The sequence below is a fragment of the Leptonychotes weddellii genome, chromosome 1, assembly GCF_054177405.1.
Source record: "Leptonychotes weddellii isolate Sample4059 chromosome 1, ASM5417740v2, whole genome shotgun sequence".
Taxonomy (NCBI): domain Eukaryota; kingdom Metazoa; phylum Chordata; class Mammalia; order Carnivora; family Phocidae; genus Leptonychotes; species Leptonychotes weddellii.
This window is the reverse complement of record NC_138369.1, coordinates 16,153,640-16,176,357: the sequence shown is the minus strand read 5'-3', so window position 1 is coordinate 16,176,357 and position 22,718 is coordinate 16,153,640. Positions and strand designations below refer to the sequence as shown.

The following is a 22,718-nucleotide window of genomic DNA, read 5'->3' as shown; positions in this document are numbered from 1 at the left end:
AAAAAAAAAAAAAAAGAGAAGAAAAGAAAAAGAGAGCGTGCGCAGGTTGGGGAACACAGTTTAATTTGGTCGATTCACTAATTCATTCAGCAAAGTATTGAGCATCTCTTCACAAAAGCATACGTAGTAAAACATAGAATACGAATAATAAGGATGAGACAAAAGAGCCCTGGTAAGCAGCCCCTGGTAGACCAGGCATTTGATCTAGTTGAGTCTCTGAGTCGACTCTGAGCCTCTTGGTAGCCAAAGCAAAAAGGGAGACCCACTGCTTTTTGTCCTGACTATAGAAGATGAGACATTTAGGTCAAATCCCCACAGAGGCCAAGTCCCACTTCCCATGGAATGGTGTCTGGGGGGACTTTCACGATGGTGCCCCTCAGCCCCTCCTACCTTTACTAGAATCAGAGTTTGGGACCTGGCGCCTGGGCTGTCGTGTGACCCTGGGGATGTCCTGCCTCCCCAGCCTCGGAGCCTTGCCGGAGGCTATAGGCAGGGGCTGCTGGCAGTGCTGGGATTGCTGGTCACACAGGTATGGCCAGAGCAGCCTACAGCACCGCAGGCCTGGGCCCAGCAGCTAAACAGACTCCAGTTTGGGTCCTGGATCCTCTTCCTGCCTGCTTTTCTTCTGAAAAATGGACGAGTAGCACCAGCCTTGCCCCCCATGGTCATGTTGGTCTCACGATGACTGTGGGCCCCCATGAGTGATAACTGTAGTCACAAAGGCACCTGGCGGGCAGTTGGCGTGAGACTGTGCCCAAGGTTTCCTTGGTCTGCATGTGCGTCTAGCCTGGTATTGGCCATACTGTGATTGCGGGGTTGGGGGTGAGCATGGAGACGTGGGAGCCTCCTCCCTCCACTGAGCAGTCTGGGAGGGTGGGGCCGGGTCTGATTCCTCCTGTGTCTCCAGCACCCGGCACAAGCCACAAACATTCTTTTGAAAGAAGAGGGGTCCTGGGGGTCACCTTTTCATTTATTCCATACTATGGTGTTCATTGGGATAACACAAAGTAAAGTGACCATAGGCTAGAGTGAGGGCAGGGAGGAAGGTAGACCAGTGAATAAACTGAGGGTACGCTTGAGGAGAGACCACTCGGCAGGAACAAGGCAGGGGTAGCCAGAAGGGTCTGTTTGGCTAGGCATGAGTGGGCAGAAGCCCAGTGAGCCACCCCACAACCCAGCCACCCCAGGAAGCAGCCCTGCCCCACCTGTGCCTTGGGAAGGGAGTCCAGGACATGAAGGTGTGGACTCACCTCCCTCGTGTGACTGTGCCTGAGCACATGTTGGCCTGCATGCACCTGTTCCCATGCGCCCACGTGCATCTGTGGTCACATATGATTTCTCATGTCTGTGCTTGTGTTCCCATGCTCACATGCATGTACACGTGTGTATACATTTGAATGCGCGTGCATACACATCCTCCTTCTCCAACTCCAGACCTTCCAGCCCCAGTTGCAAAGCTGTTGACCACAAAATCAGCTGGAAGAGGCCTCATTACCCACCCCCTACTGAAGACAGAGACTCCCTACCATGCTCCTCCTTGGCAGACTTCCTTCAGTGAAGGCTCATGAAGCCCCCATCACAGGAGCCCCTCTTACCTCCCTTTCCTGTGGGGGAGTGTCTAGGTAGAGGGGGGGCTCTGGAGGCGAGGAACAAGTGCTAGGGAGGGAGAGCCTCCATGGCCAGGGCCCAACCCTTTGGTTGAGCAGTGAGCTGGGAATCAGGCAGACAGAGGCCTTGAATACCTTGATGGGCTGAAGCTAGACTGGCTCTAGGGCATTAAGACTCCCCCGCCCCCCCCCCGCCCTAAAGAGCACCCACCTCTATGGGTTCAGGGAAGGGGGGCAGATCCAAGGGCAGTGAGCAAATCCTATGCTTATCCTCACTGCTCACTGGCCCCCACCCAGGGAGACCCACCTCTTCCTGAGCTTTTGTTTTTCCACCTATAAAAGGGGGTGAGGATAGCTCATGGAGGTTCTGCCTTGATGAGTGTGGAAGAATGACCACGGGGCCTAGCCAGCCAGCCTAGGACTTGAGGTCTGGTCCTCTAGGAGATGGGCCTGGCCCTGACCTTGTGCCCCTTATCTCAGGCAGTAGTCTCCAATCTAAGCAGAGCCAAGCACAGCCAAGCACAGAGCCAAGCACAGAGGGTCGCTAGGCTCAATGCTGATGAACACAAACCCACAGCAGCAGACCTGATGCTGTGAAGGTCCCAGGCTGAGCGCATCAGCCGTGCTGGAGGCTGACCACAGGTGGCAGAGGGCTCCCAGGGGCCAAAGCTCACTGGGTGACCTTGGGAAGGGCACACAACTCCCCACCTTCTTAAGGGACCCCTCTTGCCTCCTCTGGCCTCAGCCAGGGTAGGAGGGGTGGTCAGAAACTCTGATGGCAGGAACCTGGGCAGGAACCCAGGATGACAAGTGCAAGGTCATCCAGTAAAGCTGAGGCTGAGCTCAGGCCCATCCAGGTCTTCTCCTGCACCCTGGATCCCTCTCCCTGCCCCACGGTGTTCCTCCATCCCATGCTCTCCAATCCAGAGCCAGCCAAAGACCCACCCACTTCCTCCTCAGCTGGGGCTCAGCATCTCAGAGGGGGCGCAGGGTGTCTCATGGGTGAATCAGTGAGTGGAGGAGGGGAGCAACCCCCACCCTGCTCTCAGAGAGCAATGACTGCAGACAAACCGAGCGACCACATCTGAGCCTCAGTTTCCTGATCTGCAGAATGGGGTAGGAATGGGGACTGCTTTGTAGGGTCTACTCTGGGGATTAATGGACGGTGTTGGAGCACAAGGAGTGCTCAGTCTGTGGGAAGCATGAGTCCTACAAGTGCACTTCCAGACACAGTCCTTGCTGGCCATGTATATTTCAGGAACATTTTTTACTCAGGGTCCCACCTGATCACCTGGCCATGGGTTTCTGCTCCCTGGAAAACCCCCTGCAGTTTGCTCCGGCCCTGCCTTCAGGGGCTGTCCTCTTCTTCAGGCAGTCCCGGGGGCCACACTCCCCCACTCCCAGGGGACATGGGACTGGGAGATTAGCCCTTCCTAAGAAGCCCAAGTGCTGTTGGGTTCCACGTAACCAGCACTTAAGCATTCCCCTGTTTTCTCACTGAGTCCGGCTCCCTGGGTGGATGGTGCCATTTTCCCATTGCACAAGGAGGAAAACTGGGACCAGGAGAGCTGAAATCACCCCGTCGGGATAGATCTGAGTCCACCGTGGGTCTGTCAGTACAGGGCTCCCTCCCACACAAAGTCCAGCCCTGAGGGTGGAGGAGATCAGGGGCTGAGTGGCCTTCGCCAGCCGGGATTGAGGGTCCCTTTCCTGGGAGATGGCACGGTAGAGAACAGACTCCCAGACCCTCACTGCAGCAGAGCCGTGCGGCAGCCTGAGTGGAGGTGGGCAAGATAAGGTCCCAGGTAGGCAGGCACATGCTGCCCGGCCACTTGCCCCGGCCTCCCCAACTGGTGCCGCGGCTCTGTAAGACCCAGGTGGGCCCTACCTGTCGTGGAACAGCCGCGTAGCGTGAGATGGGCATGGGGCCCGGGCAGGAGCAAGGCCGCCTCCGCCTGCCCGCCCCCCTCACTTGGCAGGAGCCATTAGTGCCTGGCAGCCCGTGTCCCATGGCTCTGACAAATGCCTTAAATGTTGTCGCCAAGGCTCCAGCTGTCCCGCCGGCCGCCTTTACTCCTCGTAATAACCAAGTGTCAAAGCTGATTGCAGCAGCGGGATGCAGCCGGTATTCAGAGCAGCTCTTACCCTGGGCGTTTCCACCTGGCAACCTGGCCATGCCCACCCCACCCTCCACCTCCAGGCCTTTGTCTGCCTGTCGGCTCTTCCCAGGCTCCCCAGCATGGCCTCCGGGCTGGCCGGTGCCCAGCTTTGTATCCCGGGTCATGCTCGGGCTGCCGCCACCAAAGCTGGTGGGCAGTGATGAGGTCGGGTCTCAGGCATCCATGCCCAGCAGAGTGAGGTCCCGAGTGGAAAGATCTGGCTCCGGTTCCCACTCTTCTGGGAAGCCCCTATTTTTCATCTCTCTGCTTTGGCGCCCTTGTCAGTAGAATGGGAATAAGAATTGGGCTCCATGGGGCTTAGAGGAAACATGTGTGTGAAGCAAGATGCAAATCATGGCATCCTGTGGAGAAGGCTCAGCCACACTGTGAGCACAAACACCCGTGGATGGAGGGAGCCTCAGGAAGAGCAAAGGCCTGCATCAGCTGCCGTGGCCTTGACTGTCCTATCCCCACAGAGAAGCCATTCATCCCCACCTCCACAGCTTGGCCCTGCTCAGGCTCCCCCTTGGAGTCCCCTCCCTTCTCCCATCCATCTGGCCTTGTTTCAAGTTTGGTCTGCTGTTCCCTCTTCCCAGAAGCCCTCCCAGCCTGATCTAAGCACCCTCCTTGCCCACAGGTTTTATGTGGCCATCCAGTGGGTCCTGGATATTCAATATTCTCCTCTGATTATCTACCCTCATCCTCACATAGCCTTATAAGGTCGAGACTATTAGAAGCCCGATTTCAGAGATGAGGCAACCAAGGTTCAGACAAGGTGGCAGTCACCGTGTCCCACATGCAGCTCCTGGTTCTGCCCCTCAGGATGCAGTGGCCGCTGATCAGGGGAGTAAACGAAGCCCCAGTCTCCCAGGGGCTCTGTCAGAGCGGCAGCATCCTCACCCCGCCCGCCTCACCCCGGCCTCGTGGGCTTCCTTCCTGAGACACCCGGTTACAAGCACCAGCGTCCAGGTGGTTGATCCGTGAGGGCTCTGATCACCGGATCGTTTGTTTACAGCTTCTCTAACCTTCCCGTAACGCTGGAGGGTGATGGTCAGAGAAAAGTAAAGGGTCAGTGGTCTCTGCCCGTTCCCCAGACTTCCCTGAGGGATGCAGAGGTGCTGGAGCAGGTGGTGACCATGAGGCAATGTGAGGTGCTAGCAGAGGTGCCCCGGTGGGGTGATGGTTACTGTGGTGAAGTGGTGGTGACGGTGGAGGGGACAGTGATGGTGTTGGTGCCTGTGCTGATGAGGATGACGGTGGTGATGGTGGTGGTGCTTGGTGATGGGAGGACCAGTGGTGGGGTAACGGTGGTAGGCGTGATGAGCAAGGCTGGCAGCGGTTAAGTGGGGATGAGCAGTGATGATGGAGGCAGCAGGGATGGTGGTGATGGGCGTGACGCTGGTGGTGGCAGGGGTGACGGTGGTGGCGATGGGGGTGATCGAGCTCCCCGTGGAGTGTACCTCATGGTGGGCAGCCCTGTCCCGCATGTGGGTTGTGCCCTAGCCGGAGGCAGGATGCAGTGGGGCTTGATTCTCTTTTTCTTTTAACCTCTAGCGAGCACAGCCTTCTGGGTAATGAAATGCAAATTGACAGAAAAGACAATGAGCCAGCCTGCGGCCGGTGGGGCAGCTTGTAGAGTCAGGCTGATTGCCTCTGTGCCAATTTGCATGGCATTAGCTTTGCATGTCTCCTCCAGCGGGGCTCATGCGCTTCATCAGAGGTCACCTGGATGGTTGCGTCCAACAAGGGGTAATCCAGACCAGGGGCAAGGGCAGGGCCACTCTGACCCTGACTTGACTGGGGCTCCAGGATGTGACTCAGAAGAGTCTGGGCCTGTGGGGAAGGCCACTGGACGGCAGTGGGGGGGGGCAGGGGGGAGGTCAGGCTTCATGGTCGGCCAGGACTAGGGACAGGCCAGAGGTCCAGTTCCATGTGTGTCAGGTCTAGGAGGTCCGGTTTGACCGGCACCATGGTTCCATCCATTGCATGTGGTGTAAAGGTGACAAACAGGCCTCAGGCAGAACAAAGGTTTGGCTGGCCTGGGACGCCTCAGTATAGGTCCAGGCTTGCCCCTAACTGGCACCATCACCTGGGTGGTCCCTCCAGGCCTTGGCTCTCCCACTGTGCAGAGAAGCCCTTGGCCTCATTGTCTTTACAATGAAGATGATGATCATCAAGCTCCGCCAATGGTGTGCTCAGCAACAGAGGCCAGGTCCAGCTCTCCATATGAAGGTCACACATTGCAGCCCTCTGAGCAGGCCCATCCCGTCACTGTCACCATCACTCAAGGCAACTCCTGGGATCATTCCTAGAATGATCAATTCCTGGAATGTGACCCAGGGGACCTAAGCAGGGTGGGACCCAGATAGATGCCCAAACCCAGCCCTTTGGGCCACCCTGCCAATCACGCCTGCCTCTGTCCGTGGTTCTGAAAGTGCAGGCCCAACTTGCCCTGGGGTCCCTGCTGTGAGAGGACCAGGGGCCCCTTTCCTATTGCCCTGCTCTCTGACCCCTGCAATCTTTCTGATCCAGTGCAACCCAAGACTCCACCCTATACCCCCTGCCAGGACAGAGGACAGTGGGACAAGAGGCTCTTTCCCTCTGCCCTCCACCCCAGCCCAGCCACTGCCCCCTCAGGCAGATCCTGGTGCCCCACCGGCCCCACCTCCCCTCTCACTGTCCCACTCCCTCTCCCTCTGAGGTTGGGTCTAATCAGAGCTAATCAGAAAATTATGAGCTGCCTGATTACTGATTAGATTCCTAATGTTAATAGAGTCGAGAAGGGCCCGCTCAGGCTGTGTTTTAGGAAAAAGTATAAAAATAACATCATGGGAAGGGAGTATGGCGGCTGGGTAGGGGCTTGGGCTCTGCTGTCCTCACAGGCAGGGGCTCAGGCTCCTCTGTTCTAGTTGGTGGGGGGCCCTCAGGCTCAGCTTTTACGTGGAAATACATTTCATAACAGAGAGGCCTCCTAGCACCCCCAAATTCTCCCAATGAAGCTGCTACCCCAGGCAGCTGTGACTGTAGAGGCCTCTACCAAGTTCTGTGCTCGGGACAGCAGGACTGAATTGTAGTGGTGTGATGGGTGGGACATAGAGAAGAACTTACAGATGGTACACTGCCTGAGAGCAGGGCCACATCTGCCCTAGCCTGGCATAGGCCAGGCACACAGTAGGTGCTTAATAAACATTTCTTGACAGGAAAGAGAGAGGGCTCTTCCCACTGGAACCACCACTCTCCCATGTCCTGTCCCTGAGCCGTGGTGGGGCATAAGGACACCTGAGAAGGCTTCTTGGAGGAGTGTGTTGGAGCATGTCCGGAGAATGCACTCCTCCTGCCAGAGCAGGAGGACCCAATTCCTGCCTGACCTGGCCAGATGAGGGACCCGTGTCCACCACCCTCCAGCCTCTCACTCTGGCAAGGCCTCGGTGAATTTTGCTTCCAAACCATTTCATCGTTGACTTGGCAGCAGCTGGGTGGGACTGGTGGACATTTTCCTGAGTTCCAGAGTGAGGCTGGGGTTCCAGAAAACAGACATCTTCAGTTCAGACCCCGGAGGCAACCCTTTGCCCCCTCTACATGGGGTGCCCTGAGGGGCCTGTACTCAGCCTCACTCTGCCCATGCCTTTACCTCTGCACTCTCTGGGATCCCTGTGTTCTGTCATCAGTGCTGCTTCTGGCCTGGTCTCTGCCATCTCCACCCCCAGGGAAACCCATGGCCTCCAAGCCTGCAGGTGTTTAAGGGCACCTCCTAATCTCCCTCCCCCACCCTACTGACCAAGATGGAAGCCTGCACCCAGCACCAGGGCCACACACATCCATGAATCAAGTCCCTGCCTTCCAGAGACCACATATGGGGGGAGTTAGACAAAGTACTGATGGAAGTGCCACAGGGAATTCTGGAAACCAGGCTGGCAGGAGCGCCAGGCTTCCTGGAGGAGGCGGATGAGCAGGTAAAGGGGGTGGGGGGCAGTCCAGGCTTAGGGTGCAGCACAAACAAGGATAGGGGACCCAAACATGGTGGGAAGGCAGAACTCCGGGTCATCATGGGGGGAGAGTGACAAGGTTGGCAAGGCTAGGCCACACAGCTCCCCATAAAGGGTGACAACAGGGAAGTGGGGGCTGGGGGAGGGACATGGGCCTATGTGGGAGGCCTAAAGTGTGGGGGCCTGGGGAGATGAGCTTATGCTTAGCAGCTTGGGTGGGAGTCTGAAGTTGGGTTGCAGGTAGTTCTGGAGAGGTCTGGTCAGAAGGGAGGGGTGTCACAGGAGTAGGGGCCTTTGGAGGGGAGCAGCTTCCAAGGGATGGCCTTGGGGTGGAGGTGGTTGAGTAGGACATGCAAATGGGCCCTCAGTTCCTGCCCCATGGCCCTAGGAGAGCCCAGGTGGGGTTCTGGTCTTCATTAAACAGGTGAGAAACAGGTGCAGAGAGATGAAGGCAACACTTACCAAATGACGCACTGGGCCAGCCACCAGGCCTTAGGAGCTCAGGCCTCCCGGCCCCTGTGACAGGGCCATTGTCATACACAGGCACGCACACACACCCACGCCCACACGTGCTAGTCTCCAGAACATGGCCTGATGAGGGAAAGGAGTCAGTGACATTTCCATGGTACACTTTGATAAATGGTGTGTCACCCATCTTCTCTAACTGGAGAGTGGCCAACAGCCCTGGGCCTGACACCCTCACCTGATGCTATCTGCATGTTTTTTTAAAGGAATGAAAGAAACATTAGTGAATTACACTGGGTCATCATTCAGAGGGAGGAAACCTGACAAAACTGGAAATTTTATGAGAAATTCCACCTGGCTCACCAGGGACTGAGTTACCTGTACAAATATGCAGGTTTCATGCTGGAGACTAGGTTTCAGCTAGGTTGGTGGGTTCTCACCCCTGCAAGCCCCCTGAGGGATTGTGCTGAGCGGGGCCGCACCTTGAAAGGAGCCCCTTCAGCCTTGGAATCCACATGGCCCGGCCCTCAGCTCACGCTCCTCGCAGGCAAGGTGCTTGCATATGGCCGGGCTCTGGGGCTACAGCCCAAACTCTGACCTGTTTGTTGGCTTTATTGGCTTATTTCTCATCAGGGAAACTCTCGCAGGTGCCTGGCAAGCGATCGAGGAGCAGCAGCAGTGACTGAGCAGGGCAGGGTCCCAAGAGCTGGGCCTATGCTTACTGCCCTCAGCACAAGGCTGTCCACACTCATTCCCTCCTGAAGCAGCCCAGCACCAGAGCTGAAATTTCCCAAGGGTGGGCTTCATCCATGGTTCCTGACAACTGCTCTGTAAATTCAGGCTGGCCCTGGCGAAGGCTCTGCCCACCCACAGAGGCCCCTTTCCTTGCCCCTTGCCCTGTTCACAGTGGGCACTGTGGACCCTGCCCCATGACACACTGCACCCAGCTCTTTCTGTGCTGACTGAAGTTCCCGTTGAAAGCTAGGGCAGTGAAGCCAGTGGGATTATAGGTATCATCCCCCGAGTGCCACTTCACCTCCTTTCCTTCCTACTATTCCTACATGGCTTCCTCCTCCTGATGTCAAACTGTCCGGTTGAGGGTAACATATCAGTAATAGGAGACCCGTGGGTGTTTTTGCAAGTCCTCCCAGGCAAAATACAACACAGCAACCTTCCCTGGGTGCCCGGGATGTTCCGGGAAATCCCGTCTGTGGTCTGAAATTCAAGCCTCTAGGACACCAGGATCCCCAGCCCCATCTCCATCTTTAGCCCAAGCCACTGCTCACGTCTTCCTATCTTTCCTGGGAGAGTAACACACGGGCTGCCCTTGTAGGCGGGACCGAGGAGGCACAGGAGTCGATGACCGAGCCCGAGGTGCCCACAGACAGCAAGCAAGCCCAGGCCTGGGGATGGAGAGGCGGGAGTCCCTCCAGAAGGAGACCACAACTCGAATGAGTTTTTTCCTGGTACTTGTATTCTGACCTTTTTTTTTTTAAGAAAAAAATCCATTTTACTGTTTTTTTGTTGTTTTTTTTTAATCAACTCGTAGAGGATGTGCGGCCGCTGGTGAGGGAAAAGGTCAGGGAGCCCGTTGCCGCCAACAACAGCAGCACGTGATGGCTTTCCCCCGAGGCGCCCTTCGCTTCGAGGAGTGTTGGTGATTTTCCCTGCAGTTTTGGTTGCTGGAGTTTGGGTCTGAGGTTTGAGTGTTTGTTTGTTTTTCACTGTTTCAGTGGTGGTTTTATCTTTCAGCTGGAAGTCTGGTTCATACAGAAAGGGTGAGTCGGAGGTGTCATGGGACGGGAGCCAAGTGTGTCCAGTGCGGACGGATGCAGGAGGGTAGAGAGGGTGGGAGGGCAAGGCCAAGTGCAGTCCTGCCCCAGCGGCCCTGGTGTCCGTGGTGCATCTGACAGGAAGGCCACAGGCATCTCCATCGACTACAGTGTGTAAGTCCTGGGTCCCGGGCAGCCCGCTCTGCCCATGCTGGTGTGTTTCTCTCTACCCCTCAGAACCCAGAAAGCTGGGGGATCAGGACAGGACCTGCCCTTGGAAGGTCATGGTGAGCGGGGCTGTGCCCGTAAAGCCCTGAGCACATCAGGTGCCGCGGATGGTGGCAGTCAGAGTCCTCGAGGCCGCCATCGCTCAGGCGGCGGGTACCGTCCGTCTACACGTGCGCCTCCCCCAGGCCGCAGGTTGTGCAAGGACGGGGCCAAGTTGGGACTCTCCTGGTTCCTGACTGTGGGTGTACCCGCTTGAAGCAGGTGGTGGACAGACAGACAAAAGCCCACTCGGGCCAAGGTAGCAGGAAGGAAGAGAGCCACAGGGCCATGACCCCCAACCCCAGCTGCGCACCTACCCCTATTGTCAGCCCCGGAGCTCTAGCTGCCTCCTTGCTAAGCTGCATCTTGCTTCATTATTATGCAGATATTTTAATTATGCAGATATGTTTTTAGACAGTTTTAAATATGTATATTATTTACTCATTAGACCATAACAGCTCTGGAAATTGGAAATCTGTATTTAGTATCTATCAGTGCACAGTACGGAGCTAAGACGGGGCCCGCACGCAAGGAGGGAAGCAGGGTGGCGGTGGTGGCGAGGCTGGGTTGATCAGGGGCTGCCGGACACCCTGGTCCTCAACCCCTCCCAAGGGCTGGGCCCAGTGACTCCAGGGTTGGGGGGGTTGGGCTCAGAGCAGCATCTGGGAAGCCAGTTACTGATCCACTCTCCCGAGAAAAGGACAAAGGAACCACTCCTTGGGGGCAGGTGGGGGGCATCTGAGCCCAAGCAGCAGACCCACGTGGCCAGACCTGGTCTGTCCCTGAGATGCTCACTGTCCAACGCTGCTGATAGACCTGGGTCGATACCCCCTCTACCACTTCCCCACCAGGGGCCTGGGGTAGTGGCACGAATGCTCTGAGCCTCAGTCTGCCCACCTGTAAAAGGCGGGGGGAACAGAAGACTCCACCTCTCCAGTGGCTTGCTAGGGATGGAATGGGGAGGGTGAAGAAGAGGCCCAGTCTTCCGCCTGTCGTCGGATGAACTACACCGGTCAGTGAAGCCCTGGCCCAGGGGAGGTGCCAGGGGTGGGGTCTGGTGTCATCTGTCACCATTACCTTCCTTGCAACCCTCGGGCAGTGTTTTCAGGGCATCTGCTTGGTGCTAGGACTTTGCAGCCCCCAGCCTCCACCTCAGGGCCCCCCCATCACGGCTTCTGCCGGTCGCAGCCCTCAGTGGCCCAGATCTCAATATCCTGCTCCCCATGGGTTCAGGGCCTTTCATCCTAAGCCTCTCGTATCCTCTTGGAAGAGGGAGTAGCTATAACTAATTAAGACCAAACACCTCGTACAATCTTTCCCTCTAGGCAGCACGAAACAAAGCCTGTCTGATAGGCAGTCACTCCCCAGACCCGTTCGGGTTCGGCCAGCACTGGGGTGAGAGGAGGAGGCTCAGGAGAAGCGGGGCACCCAGCCCTGGGGGAGGAGTGGGCCCTCAAAGAGAAGGGAGAAGCCTGAGGGCTCCAGCCCCCTCGCACTCAAGCCGCACCTCTCCCAGCGGGCGATAGGGGCTGGACCCTCCAGCTGTTGGCCTCTGAGGGGCTCCCACCGTGGCTCCAGGCCCCTCATCTGAGGGCACCGGCTCCACAGCAAGGGAAAGACTTTTCACTTAGTGAAATTTGAAGGCGTCTGCAGAGGGGCTACTCCGCAGGGGAGCTTCGTCCCCAGCCCAGCACACCACCAGTCCTCCTTTCCTGCCTTTTCCTGTAAGAACAGTTGCCGGAGCTGAGGGAAACTGATTGTTAAGTGAAACTCTCTGATAATTGCCTCTGAAATGCCTGCTGTTCCTGTGATGGACTTGGCCGTGAGCAGCCCTGCTCAGCGGTCCCACCATGGTTCCCTCCAACGCCTTGGCCACGATGGGGACATCTCGGGCCAGGCCAGCCAACACCAGCAGCTCTGCAGCAGGGTCAGTGTCACCCTCATGGGCCGCCCTAACCCTCCACGATGTGATGAGGAAAAGCGGCTGAGAGAGGTTAAGCCACCCACCTGGGGTCACACAGCTGGCTGGCAGAGCCACACTCCTGCCCGGGTCTCCGTCCAGGTTCAGAGATACTCTGACCTTCAGTTCGTGGATGTTCACTGTGCACCTACTGTGCGCAAGGGGCCAGGTTATTGTAAAGCTAACAGCTGCCAGATACGGCCCTCACCAAGCTCAGAGCCCAAGGAAGAAAGCAAGGAGATGTGATGGGGACAGATGGGGGCTTGGCAGAGGTCAGGGAGTGGTTAGGAGGAGGAGAAGCCTAGGCTAACACCTCAAGGGTGAGGGAACGAACCCGCTGAGGAGTCTAGTGATGAGACACAAAAGCAGAATGTGCAGGGGCCTGGTAGCAGGAGAATCAGAGGCTGCCGGTGACTGAGGGGCGAGAATAGAGCACGTCTCCCCCCAGACAGGCAGTATCTTGGACATGGGACCAAGCCGCGGGCCCACCCACAGGTGGTTCTGTCTTCAACTCTGGGCCTCAGTTTCCTTCCCCATCCTGCCTGCGCGGAGGCCATCATAAGGAGCCAGGAGAAGTAGGGGGGATGCGCTAGGAGGATGAACCTTAGGGCAGGGTGAGGCTGCGAGCACATCTTCCAGACAGCCTTGAGCAGGGCTGTGGGCTCTGTGGAGACGGGAGCCCAAGGCTCTGAGTGCCTGACAGGGTAGGGGAGCCCGGGGACTGGGCAAGGGCAAAAGGAGGCGTCCAGGGGAGGTGACAGTCTGATAGGGCTGACTTAGGTGATAGGGAGCACGTCCCAGGCAGAAGGTGGATAACAGAGGAAGACCCAGAGGTGGGCAAGAGCCTTTCGTGCTTGGAGACAGCAAGAGACACCCCAGGGGACTGGTCCCTCTGGGCAGCTTCTGGGGGTCGGAGCAAGGGGGCTGCCAAGAACCTACTCACCCTCTGAGTGGGTACAGTTCCTATCCCCAATTTACAGACAAGACATTGAGGGCCAGCAGGGGAAGGCACTTACTCAAGAAAGCCAGGATTTGAACCCAGGCCCGGGCTCCGAGGCTCCGGGAGTCCAGGCTCGGATCGCTGCTTGGGGCCCCTCAGGCATGCCAGTGGGCCTCTCCCCTCACCCCCTCAGACCCGGTGGGACCTCCAGCAGCCACAGCTTGCCCCTTCCCCCCCCATTCCGCTGCCTCCACCCTTCCACCGGGCCTGTGTGTTTAGCAGTTTCCACACGTCCAGCGCCCGGGGATGGGCTGATTGATCTGTAACACCGAACAAATAATAATGGCTTGATCGTTACTGAGGATTAAACATAATCCTTTTGCTGTGGCTATTGCGGCTCCGTTATTCATGAGTCAGCGGGCTGACCCGGGCCTTCAAGCCCCTGGGACTTCGAGGAGGCTAGGGGCCAGGGCCCCCCTCCCTGGGTCTCCCTCACCGTGGCCGCTCCGCCAGGGAGCCCTGGTCCTTGGGCCCGTGCATCCCGTGGATGGAGCTGAGCCCTGAGAGGCCGAAGCAGCCGGCACCCCTGGCCGGCGGGGAGCTGGGTGCAGGAGAGGCCGGCTCCTCGAGGCTGCGGCCCAGCTGGAGACTTCAGCTGGTGTCAGTTTGGTGTTTGCAGCCCCATGAGCCCTGGGACTTTCCTGAGGCAGGAGGCCTGATCTGGTTATCCCCACGCCCCGCCCTCGCCTCATCCCCCGTGAAGGGCAGCGGCCTCAGTGGAGCCCCACGTGGGCTTCAGGCCCCCTCTGAGAAAAGTCTGGGGTCCCCAGGAAGGTAGCAGGCCACTGGGGAAGGAAAAGGGGCATGAAGAGATTGCCCAAGGCTCACCCCTCAAGGTGCGGCCCCACGGGCTGCCCCTAGGCTTCTCGCACTCTCATCCAGCCCAGGTGCTCAGCTAGCACAGGAGTGCTCAGTTAACTGCAATAACAAGTGTTGTGTGTGCATATCACATAGCGATGTCCTCTGCAAAAGAACGCTGCAGCCTTGCGAATCAGGGGCCGCACGCATCCTGGGGGTCGGGGTCAGGGGAGGGGTGTTTGTAGTTTAGGCTGAGAAGAGGCCCCAGGGGGAAGCGCAGGTGGACCCCTCGGGACCTCAAGAAAGCTGATGAAGGGCTTAGGGGCAAAGGGTGGCCACCAGATTGGATCCACATTTGGAGAATAGATGACAAAGGGCGAGAGAGGACACAGGAGCCTGAGGAAGGACAGTAGGTGATCTGAGTGATAGCACGGGTAAGATGTAGGTGGCAGGGGTCTAGCATGGATGGGTTCATTCCAAGAGGGGACAGGATGCGCTCCAGTGGGCCTGAGGGTCACCCCAGGAAGGTGTCCAGGACCCCAGGAGGGGCCGGGGTTGGAGGCAAGGTATGGGAGGTGTCTGGGGGTATAGAGGCCTGTGGTCCCCGAAGCTGGGTCGGGGGGTGGGGTGGGCCGCCCCAAGCAGGCATTGCATAACAGGTGGGCAGAGAATAGAACCTACAAAGATCAGGTGGGGTAGCAGGAGAGGGAATTGGAGGCCAGGAGGGGCCCAACATTGTGAAGTGAGGGGGTTGGACAAGAGAGACTTTCCTACCCTGTCCCCAAGACCCCCAGCCTTACAGTCTTCCCAGCATTCATTGTTCTTGGCCTGAGGAAGAGGGGGAGCTAGGCCCGATGGGAGTGAGGATGGTCCTGGTCAGTCCCTCTAACTGCCCGAGGTGACATCCCGCCCCAGAGAACATAGGCCATACCCCAGAGAACATAGGCCATACCACCCTGTTCCATGCTGGGAGGGAAGAAAACCAGTCTCCTGAATCCCGACCCCCATTTCCCCCTCATGGGCAGCTGCCAGGCTCTGGAAGAACCTCCCCTCTGGGGCCCACATGCCACCCCAGGCCTGGACTAATGGGTGGGAGTGTGTGTCCTAAATACCAAGAGGCCAGGGCCTTCTGAGTGAGGGCTGGAGGCCAGAAGGCAGGACCCACTGCTCCACCCATGGGATGGAGTGGGGCAGGGGTGGAAGACCAGAGCCCCTCCCCAACAAGAGTTGCCCTGTCCCTCACCAGGCATGGTGGGCCCATGGAAGGTGCCTTCAGACCTTGGTCATGGGCTGGGCCAGACTCAGGGCCCCAGCCTGACCCACGCCGTGACCTTGGGAAGGCTGCTTACTGCCTCCATGCCTGGGTCTCCTCATCTGAGGAAGACATGTCAGGCATGAATGGAGACAGCTACACATGATGTGTCACTGGCCTGGTGGCAGGCTCGGCATGCGGCAAGTGACCAGTTCGTGGTGACAGTTGTCAATATGATTAACAGGACTTCACTACACTCAGCTCTGCGGGAGGCCCCAGAGGGCCATCTTTAGGAGTCCCAAGAGTTCCTGGAGGGACAGGATCCACAGAGTCGCAAAATAAGAATCTCTGGGCAGCCGGGGTTCAGGCCCTGAGGGTGGCGGAGTACCAACATCTCCTCCAGGAAGCTCTCCCCGATGCCCCAAGTTCCCATAGCACTAAGCTTCCTCGAAGCACTTCAGCTTCTCCTGCTCTGGTGGTTCTACCCAGTTTTGTGTCTGTTTCCTCCTCTAGACTGTGAGAGGGCAGGGCTGGCCCACCACATCTCCGCACATCAGCACGGTCTGGTGCCAGGCATGGCGGTAACAGGGTGTGGGATAGAAGGACTGCTCACACGCAGAGGGGCCGTGATGGAGGAGAGTGCAGGAACCAGCCCCGAGGGATGGCCAGGCTTGTGTGGACAGAGGCTTGGAGAGCCATGCTGGGAAGGGGCCCAGGAAGCTGGGACAGGGACAGTGGTAGTGGGCCTGGGTGTGTGAGATGTGCTGAGGGCACCTCCTGCCAAGCCCTGAGCAGCTGGTGGCAAAGACGCATCAGCAAGGCACGCCTGTCCCTTGTGGCAGTTCACCCTTGACTAGGGAGGGCCTCTTCTTGGCACTGGCGTGACACTGGTTTGTCCGAGGTAGAGGGGCAACGGGGCTTGACTCCAGGGCCTGGGTCCTACTGCGTCCTGGGGGCCCCCCCTGCCATCCTGTGGGCAGGAGATGTGGGGGGCTGAAGTACAGGGAGTCCCATGGAGATGCCACTCAGGTCACTTTGTGCAGGCTTCACCTGTCCTATGTGAACCCAGCTGTGGGTGGGGGAAGGGCCCACACAGCAAGCTGGGAAAGGTCTGGGGCCAAGGAATCCCGGAGGAGGCAGCATGGGGCAAGGGAGTCCCTGAGCCAGCCTGGCTCCAGGGAGCACTAAGGATGGAGAGGGCTGGGGCTGGGCATGGGCCTTCCTCAGCCTCTGACCTCCCTGTGCTCTGTTCCTCAGAGATTGGCCGACGCCGCAGAGAACTTCCAGAAAGCCCACCGCTGGCAGGACAACATCAAGGTAAGAACTGCAGTGCCCGCCCCAGCCCGCATGACCTGCCCACCCCCAGCAAGGGTAGATGTGAATTCGGGGGAGGGGGCGCTGCCCAGACTCACTGGAGGAGCACCGAGGGCTCTGTGGAGGGGAGCCTGGAACCTTAGTCCAGCCTTCAGCAAACATTTGAGGCTCCCCTCAGTGCTGGGACACAGGGTGCAGATATGAACCACTCACTTCACCCTAGAGGAGCTGTGGGGTCCCCCAAGGGCAGACAGGCCACTCTAAAGTGATGCTCCCCAAAGTTGGTGTTGCCTTGGAGGTTAAGGGTGTGCCCAGACTCTGGAGAGACCCTAGGGCAAAGAAGTCCCTTGACTCCAGGACCTTTCAGACTGTAATACACTGACCTAGAAGAGTCACTGCCAAAGGGGGACTCTGTCCCCTTCCTGGGACTTCCCTGAACAGCAGCCTGTCTTCCAGGAGGCTGTCTGACTGGGATCAGGGACCATGCTTGTGACAGCCACAGAAGCCTCTCCTTCCACCAAGAGAGCTCAGAAGGAGCCCAGGTGCCAAGGGAGTGGAGGGGTGAGAAGGTGGTAGTAGGTCTCTTCTTGAGGGCAGAAGGGCCCAGAATGTGGGGGAAGGAAGGGAACCCTCATTGACTGCCAGTCTCAAACACAGGTGGCCCTCACAAATGCAGGCAGCTGTGTTTGCTTTGGCGCGGGGGGGGCTGGACACACCTGCACCCTTTCCATCAGGCCAGCATCTCAGAGGGTCTCAGTAAGCCAGAAGGTAAACTGAGACAGGCTTCCTCCCAGACCCAGGGAACCCCCAATGCCAGGGATGATGGAACCCTCAGGGACCAGGCCAGTTAGCAGGGCTCGTGTGTCCTCCACAGCTGCCCAGGCATCTGAGCCATGCCTCCCGGGGGTCTCTGTGCTACCCACGGGGAGAGGCGCCAAGGGCTGCCTGCGGAGACCCGGGGCCTAATAAGGTGGGGTAGGCCCTTGCCGCTCCAGCTCTGGGTCTTGCACATCTGGCGGGCCGGTGGATTATTATCCCTACTTAAACTGATAAGAACACTGAGGCACAGGGTGGTTAGACCTACCTGAGGCACCTGCTGGTGGCAGAGATTCACAGCCAGGCTGTCAGGTCCCAGGGGATTCATGCCTATGATCCAGGCCCCCTGAACCTGTCTGCTCCTCATCCCTGGCCTCCATCCCGCCAGGCCATCCTGAGTCCTGCCCTGCCTCGCCCACCCCATGGCATCCTTCCTCTGCTTCCTGGTCAGTGCTGGGTGCTACCCTCAGGGAGCTCAGGTGGGATTGGAGCTAACAGGTGATTGTTTATAGTGGACACATAAATGAGTGGATGACTCCTTGGACAGACCCCGCCTCCCCAGGAGCTCAAGACTCACCCTTCTCTCTTCCTCCCTTTCCAACACCACCACCCATCCCCGGGTCCCCGTGCCTCCTCAGCCCCTTGATCAGAAACAGCATGGTGGCGGTGCCCCCACCCACCACTCAGATCACGCTGCCACCAATAAAACAGCACCCGCCCGGGCGAATCCTCTTCAAGGTCCAGCCCTGATCTGGCTGTTCCTGCCTACCTTGGCCACCTCATTCCTCACCCACCTCCCCCTGTGCCCCAGCCATGCTGAACACCTCACTCCAGGCCCATTCCTGATCTCTGCCCGAATGCCTTCTGTTCCTCCCGGCGGCCCGGCTTGTCTGTCCCTTCCCAGTGAGGCCACCCCCATGGCACAGTCCATCAGCCCCTCCAGCTTCTGCCCATCCAGGACCCCACCACCCCCCCACACCTCCCCTACTCCGGCCCTTCCTTTGTTCCTGACATATCTGCGTCCTCTCTCCCTACCCAGGACCGTGTGCAGAGCTGACATGGGACAGTGAGTGAAGGAACAGGGAACAAGGGAATGAAAAGACCCGCCCTCAGCCTGGTTTTCTCTCCCTCCCAGTCCAGGCCCCAGACAAGAAGACAAAGAGGCCGCCTTAGCCCCAAACCTATTTTCTTTTCCTGACTCGGCAGAAAACCCAAAATTTACAAGGATCATCCAGCCAGACTCCTGACCCCTGATTTTCAGCTACTCCCTGAGGCAGGAATAGCTTACCCCAGGCCAGAGTGGGCACCATGGGGGCCTGCCAGGAAGGGGGACCAAGGTCTCAGGGGCATCCGGGAATGCTGAGACAGGTGATGCTGGAGACAATGTGCTCCCTGCACACCGAGTCCCCACGGGGCCCTGCAAGGGTTTGCCCCTCTCTGGGCTCCAGTTTCCCCATCTGGCAAAGGACTCTGGTGTTTGATGCTGCCTGCTGGCCCGGGCCTGGTGTGCGAAAGGGCCACTGCACACATCAGGGCATAGAGATGCCAAGGTGGTGAGAGTGTAGGGCGTCTCCGGCCCTGCGCGCTCCTGTCCTGAGATGAGGCAGGAGTGGGCTCTGGCTGGCCCCCTCCCCTCGACACGACCTGGGAGGCCCCCAGCTGTGGAAGTGACCACCGGGCCTCCCCCTCAGTCCGTCCAGCTGTGCGTCTGTCTGTATCTCGGGCAGGGCGGAGCTAGATCACCCCCTCCTTCCCAGCTGTAGGGTCAGGGCCCCGCTCTTCCCCAGAAGCCCTGCAGTCACCCTGCTGCCTGGCTGAAAGGCATCAAGGCTTACGGCGGGCCCATTAGCTGGCTCGCCAGCCTGCCCTGAGTGGGGGGGGGAGTGGGGGGGGCGCTGGCGGCAGCTGCAAGTGGGGACTGTGCATGCCAGGGTGATACGGGGCCTTGAGGCTGGGAAAGGGATGGCGTCTTTGTCGCTTGCAGGCATACCACCCACTCTTGAGACCATGTCCTTCCCAATGACCTTCAGGAGGTACAGATAAGGAGCGTGTTCCTCCACGGGGCACTCTGGAGAGCCGCAACGCCAGTGTCAAACTCAGGCCCTTTACGCAAGCCGGGCCTTGGCCCAGGAATGCCCTGCCCTCCTCCTTCAAAAGGGCAATGCCTCTCCCGCTCCAGTTAACTCCCTAGGGCTCCTCTTTCTGAGTCCCAAGCCCGGGATTGGCCCCCACGGCCCCCAGCATCCATCTCGGGAGCCCCCAACACTGGCAGTTCCCAGTGCAGCCTGCCCCAGGCCAGTATCCCAGTGGACTCATCTGTCCGCCCCACTCAAGACTCCTCTAGGCCAGAAGCAGTCGGACCTGCTTCAGTGTTGTCCACCATCTGTCCATGTGCCCAGCCGAGTGCCCTGTGGATAGGTTGGCCGAGAGCAGCTGGGCCTCGGTCTTCTTACCTCTGAGATGGGAGAATGGCACCCGGCAGTTCTGGGCACAGAGGAGATGCTTGGCACATGGAATCCACTGTGTGATCAGTAGGGTATGGTCCTCCCTATGCCAGCGGCACACAGTAGGTCTACATGCAGACCTCTGAGGAGTGGACAGTGGTATAGTACATCCACACACACACACACACACCACCAACGCCAGCCCAGGCACTTGGGGGATCCTGGGGTCGACAGGCTCAGAGACGGCGCACGAGAGAGAAAGAGGTCTGGACATGAAGGCCCCCTGTTCCCCTCTTAGTCTCAGGCCATGACCCCACACACTGGCTGTGGCAGATGCAGGGAACCCCAGCCTGGCCACAGCCCTTGGACCCCCGGGAAACCATGGCCCCTGTGAGAGGCAGCACGTCCCCTGACCCCGCAGGCAGGCAGCAGGTGCTCTGGTGCCCATAACACTTAGGGGAGATGAAGATGGCCCGCCTGCTGGACACCGTGCCTGGCCCAGCACCACACTGTGCCGGCATTATCTGCTGTCTGGACCACCACCAGGGAGGAGCTGGGCCAGGGCATGGGTGGAAGAGGCAGAAGAGGCCATTGGCCGCAGGGCCTCAGTGCCAACACCTGGCCCTGCAGGGGACAAAGTGCTGCCCTGGGAGTCTAAGGGAGGAAGCAGTCCTACCCTGGGGAGTCTGAAGCGGGAGACACAGCCCTACCCTGGGGGGTCTGATGGGAGAGGTAGCTCTGTCTGGGAACCTAAAAGGAAGACTGTGAAGGCTGGACCAGGCCAGAGGAGCCGGCTGGACAGGACAGGTGGCCTCCCCGGCCTGAGGTCTGCCCCAGCCATCAGGCCTGCTGCCTGCCTCTCTGCCAAGCCAGCGACAGACGGCTCTCTCAGAAAACAGTCCTTTTGGCTGAGCTGAGCTGGCCGTGGGCCAGGGCAGGAAGGCCAGTCATCCTCACTGTACCCCATAGTACCAGACATAGGCACCAACTGCTATTCCCCATGCTTACCCCATGCTCACCTCCTCGCCCTGTTTCCCACCTGCCGGCACCCCTCGTGTTCTCTCTTGGGCTCAGCTCCAGCTAAGGAGAGGGTATGTGTCGTCTGTACAAAGGCCATGTGGGCCCCCCAGCCCCACCCTTCATGTGTTATCCGTCATACAGAAATCCACAAGGGGGAGAAATGTGAGTTCAGAAGGGTGATTCCCCCTACCCCCTGCCAAGTTTGAGCAAAATGGCCCCTAAAATAGCAGAAGGGGGCATTGGGTGTGGACCCCAGACATTAACAATGCCCATTTCTCCCCAACCAGAGGGTTTCCTCCACCCTCCGGCCCCTCCCAGGACTGGAGTTGCAAACATAAGGGCCCCCACAGGTAGGGCTGGCCCCAGCGCCTGGAGAGGCCCAGCTCCCTGCCTCTGTAGGGCATCTTCATCCCACCTTTGTAAGTGGGAAATCAAGACCCTGAAGGAAAGCCTCACCGAGGCTACAGGATTTAACAGGCACCCTTGCCTCCTTGATGAGATGGGAGTGACCCCCAGGAGTAGTCCTGGGGCCACTGGGGACTTCGGAGGCTTCAGGCTCAGTCTTCACTCACCATCCGGGATCCCAGAGCACGCATGTTCAGGTCAGGATTTGAGGCCAAGACCCTTTGCCAAGGCCCCTGCGTGCAATCGCTAGGCACCACGTCCTTGTGGTCTAACCACGGCAGGACAGTAATGGTGGACACGGGGCACTGGGCAGACCAAAGCAGACGCAGAGGCCTTTCCAGTGATCCCCCCCAACTCCAACCCTGATGGCCCCATTCTGTCACACCCCCAGCTCCACACCGCATCAAGCATAGAGACCACAGCTGTGTTTACAACGTGTTTTCACACATGTGACCTTGCCTGCCACCATCCCATGCTAATCCTCTCTGTACCAAGGAAGGGGCCTGGCCTGGCCCTTTCAAGGTAGGAGAGGTAGGGACAAGGACCCTGGGGGACAAGGACCGCATACAGATTCCTGAGCTTCACCCATTGTCTGCAGGGCACTGGCATCCTCTTCTATGACACATTTCCCCTGTGTCACTGATGCCACCAGCATCTGATCCTCTGCTGAGACCATGAGACTGCAGGACAAAAAGACAAAGGGAGCCGTGGGGGCAGCTGCCCAGGGGTGGCCCGAGTGCAGGCAGGACCCAGCCCGGCCTGTGAGAAGGGCGTGTGTCTCCTGGGGGCCCCAGAGTTACCGACCCCCACCCGTGCCCTTTCCTGTCCTTGCAGGAGGTTTGCCTAAAAAGTTGGCCAGTGAGGGACGCCTGGGTGGCTCAGTCGGTTAAGCGGCTGCCTTCGGCCCAGGTCATGATGCCAGGGTCCTGGGATCGAGTCCCACATCAGGCTCCTTGCTCAGCAGGGAGCCTGCTTCTCCCTCTCTCTCCCTCTGCTTGTGCTCTGTCAAATAAATAAAATCTTAAAAAAAAAGTTGGCCAGTGAAGCCCCATGTTCTAATCTGCAGTCGTCCCACCACGCCCGCCTGTTTTCATTACGGAGGGAAAGAGCATCAGAGCCGTGTTTATAACCCCCTTTTAGATAACAAATCACATTTTCTTTTTGCCAGCGAGTGTGTTGAATTGATATTTTTTCCCCTCGGTTTAATGGGTTTGTGTGTTCAGGAATGATCTTCATCAACCGAAACTCCTTATTGTGTTTGATATAATGTCAGCTTTCATTATGTGCTTTGGTTGGAGCCGGGCGCAAGGGAAGGCCGAGCACCCTGGAACCTGGGCCCCGGCCCCCGGGCCCCGGCCCCCACCCTGCACCCACCTGCGCTCCAGTCCTCCTGCCCGGTGGGTGGTGTGGCAAAGGTTGGAGATGCAATGGGAAGGCGGGTTGGAGCGTGGGT

The 22,718-nt window shown here is 58.5% G+C and overlaps 1 protein-coding gene across 11 annotated transcripts in view; it reads left to right on the top strand.

Annotated features, from left to right (window-relative positions):
- CACNA2D2 (calcium voltage-gated channel auxiliary subunit alpha2delta 2) overlaps window positions 1–22,718 on the top strand; it is a 115,133-nt gene that overhangs the window by 66,529 nt on the left and 25,886 nt on the right. For all 11 annotated transcript variants that reach the window (XM_081818309.1, XM_081818304.1, XM_081818340.1 and 8 more), the window contains exon 3: window positions 16,524–16,583. In XM_081818309.1, coding sequence (XP_081674435.1) covers window positions 16,524–16,583 — 60 coding nt within the window. The remainder of the gene's footprint in view (window positions 1–16,523; window positions 16,584–22,718) is intronic.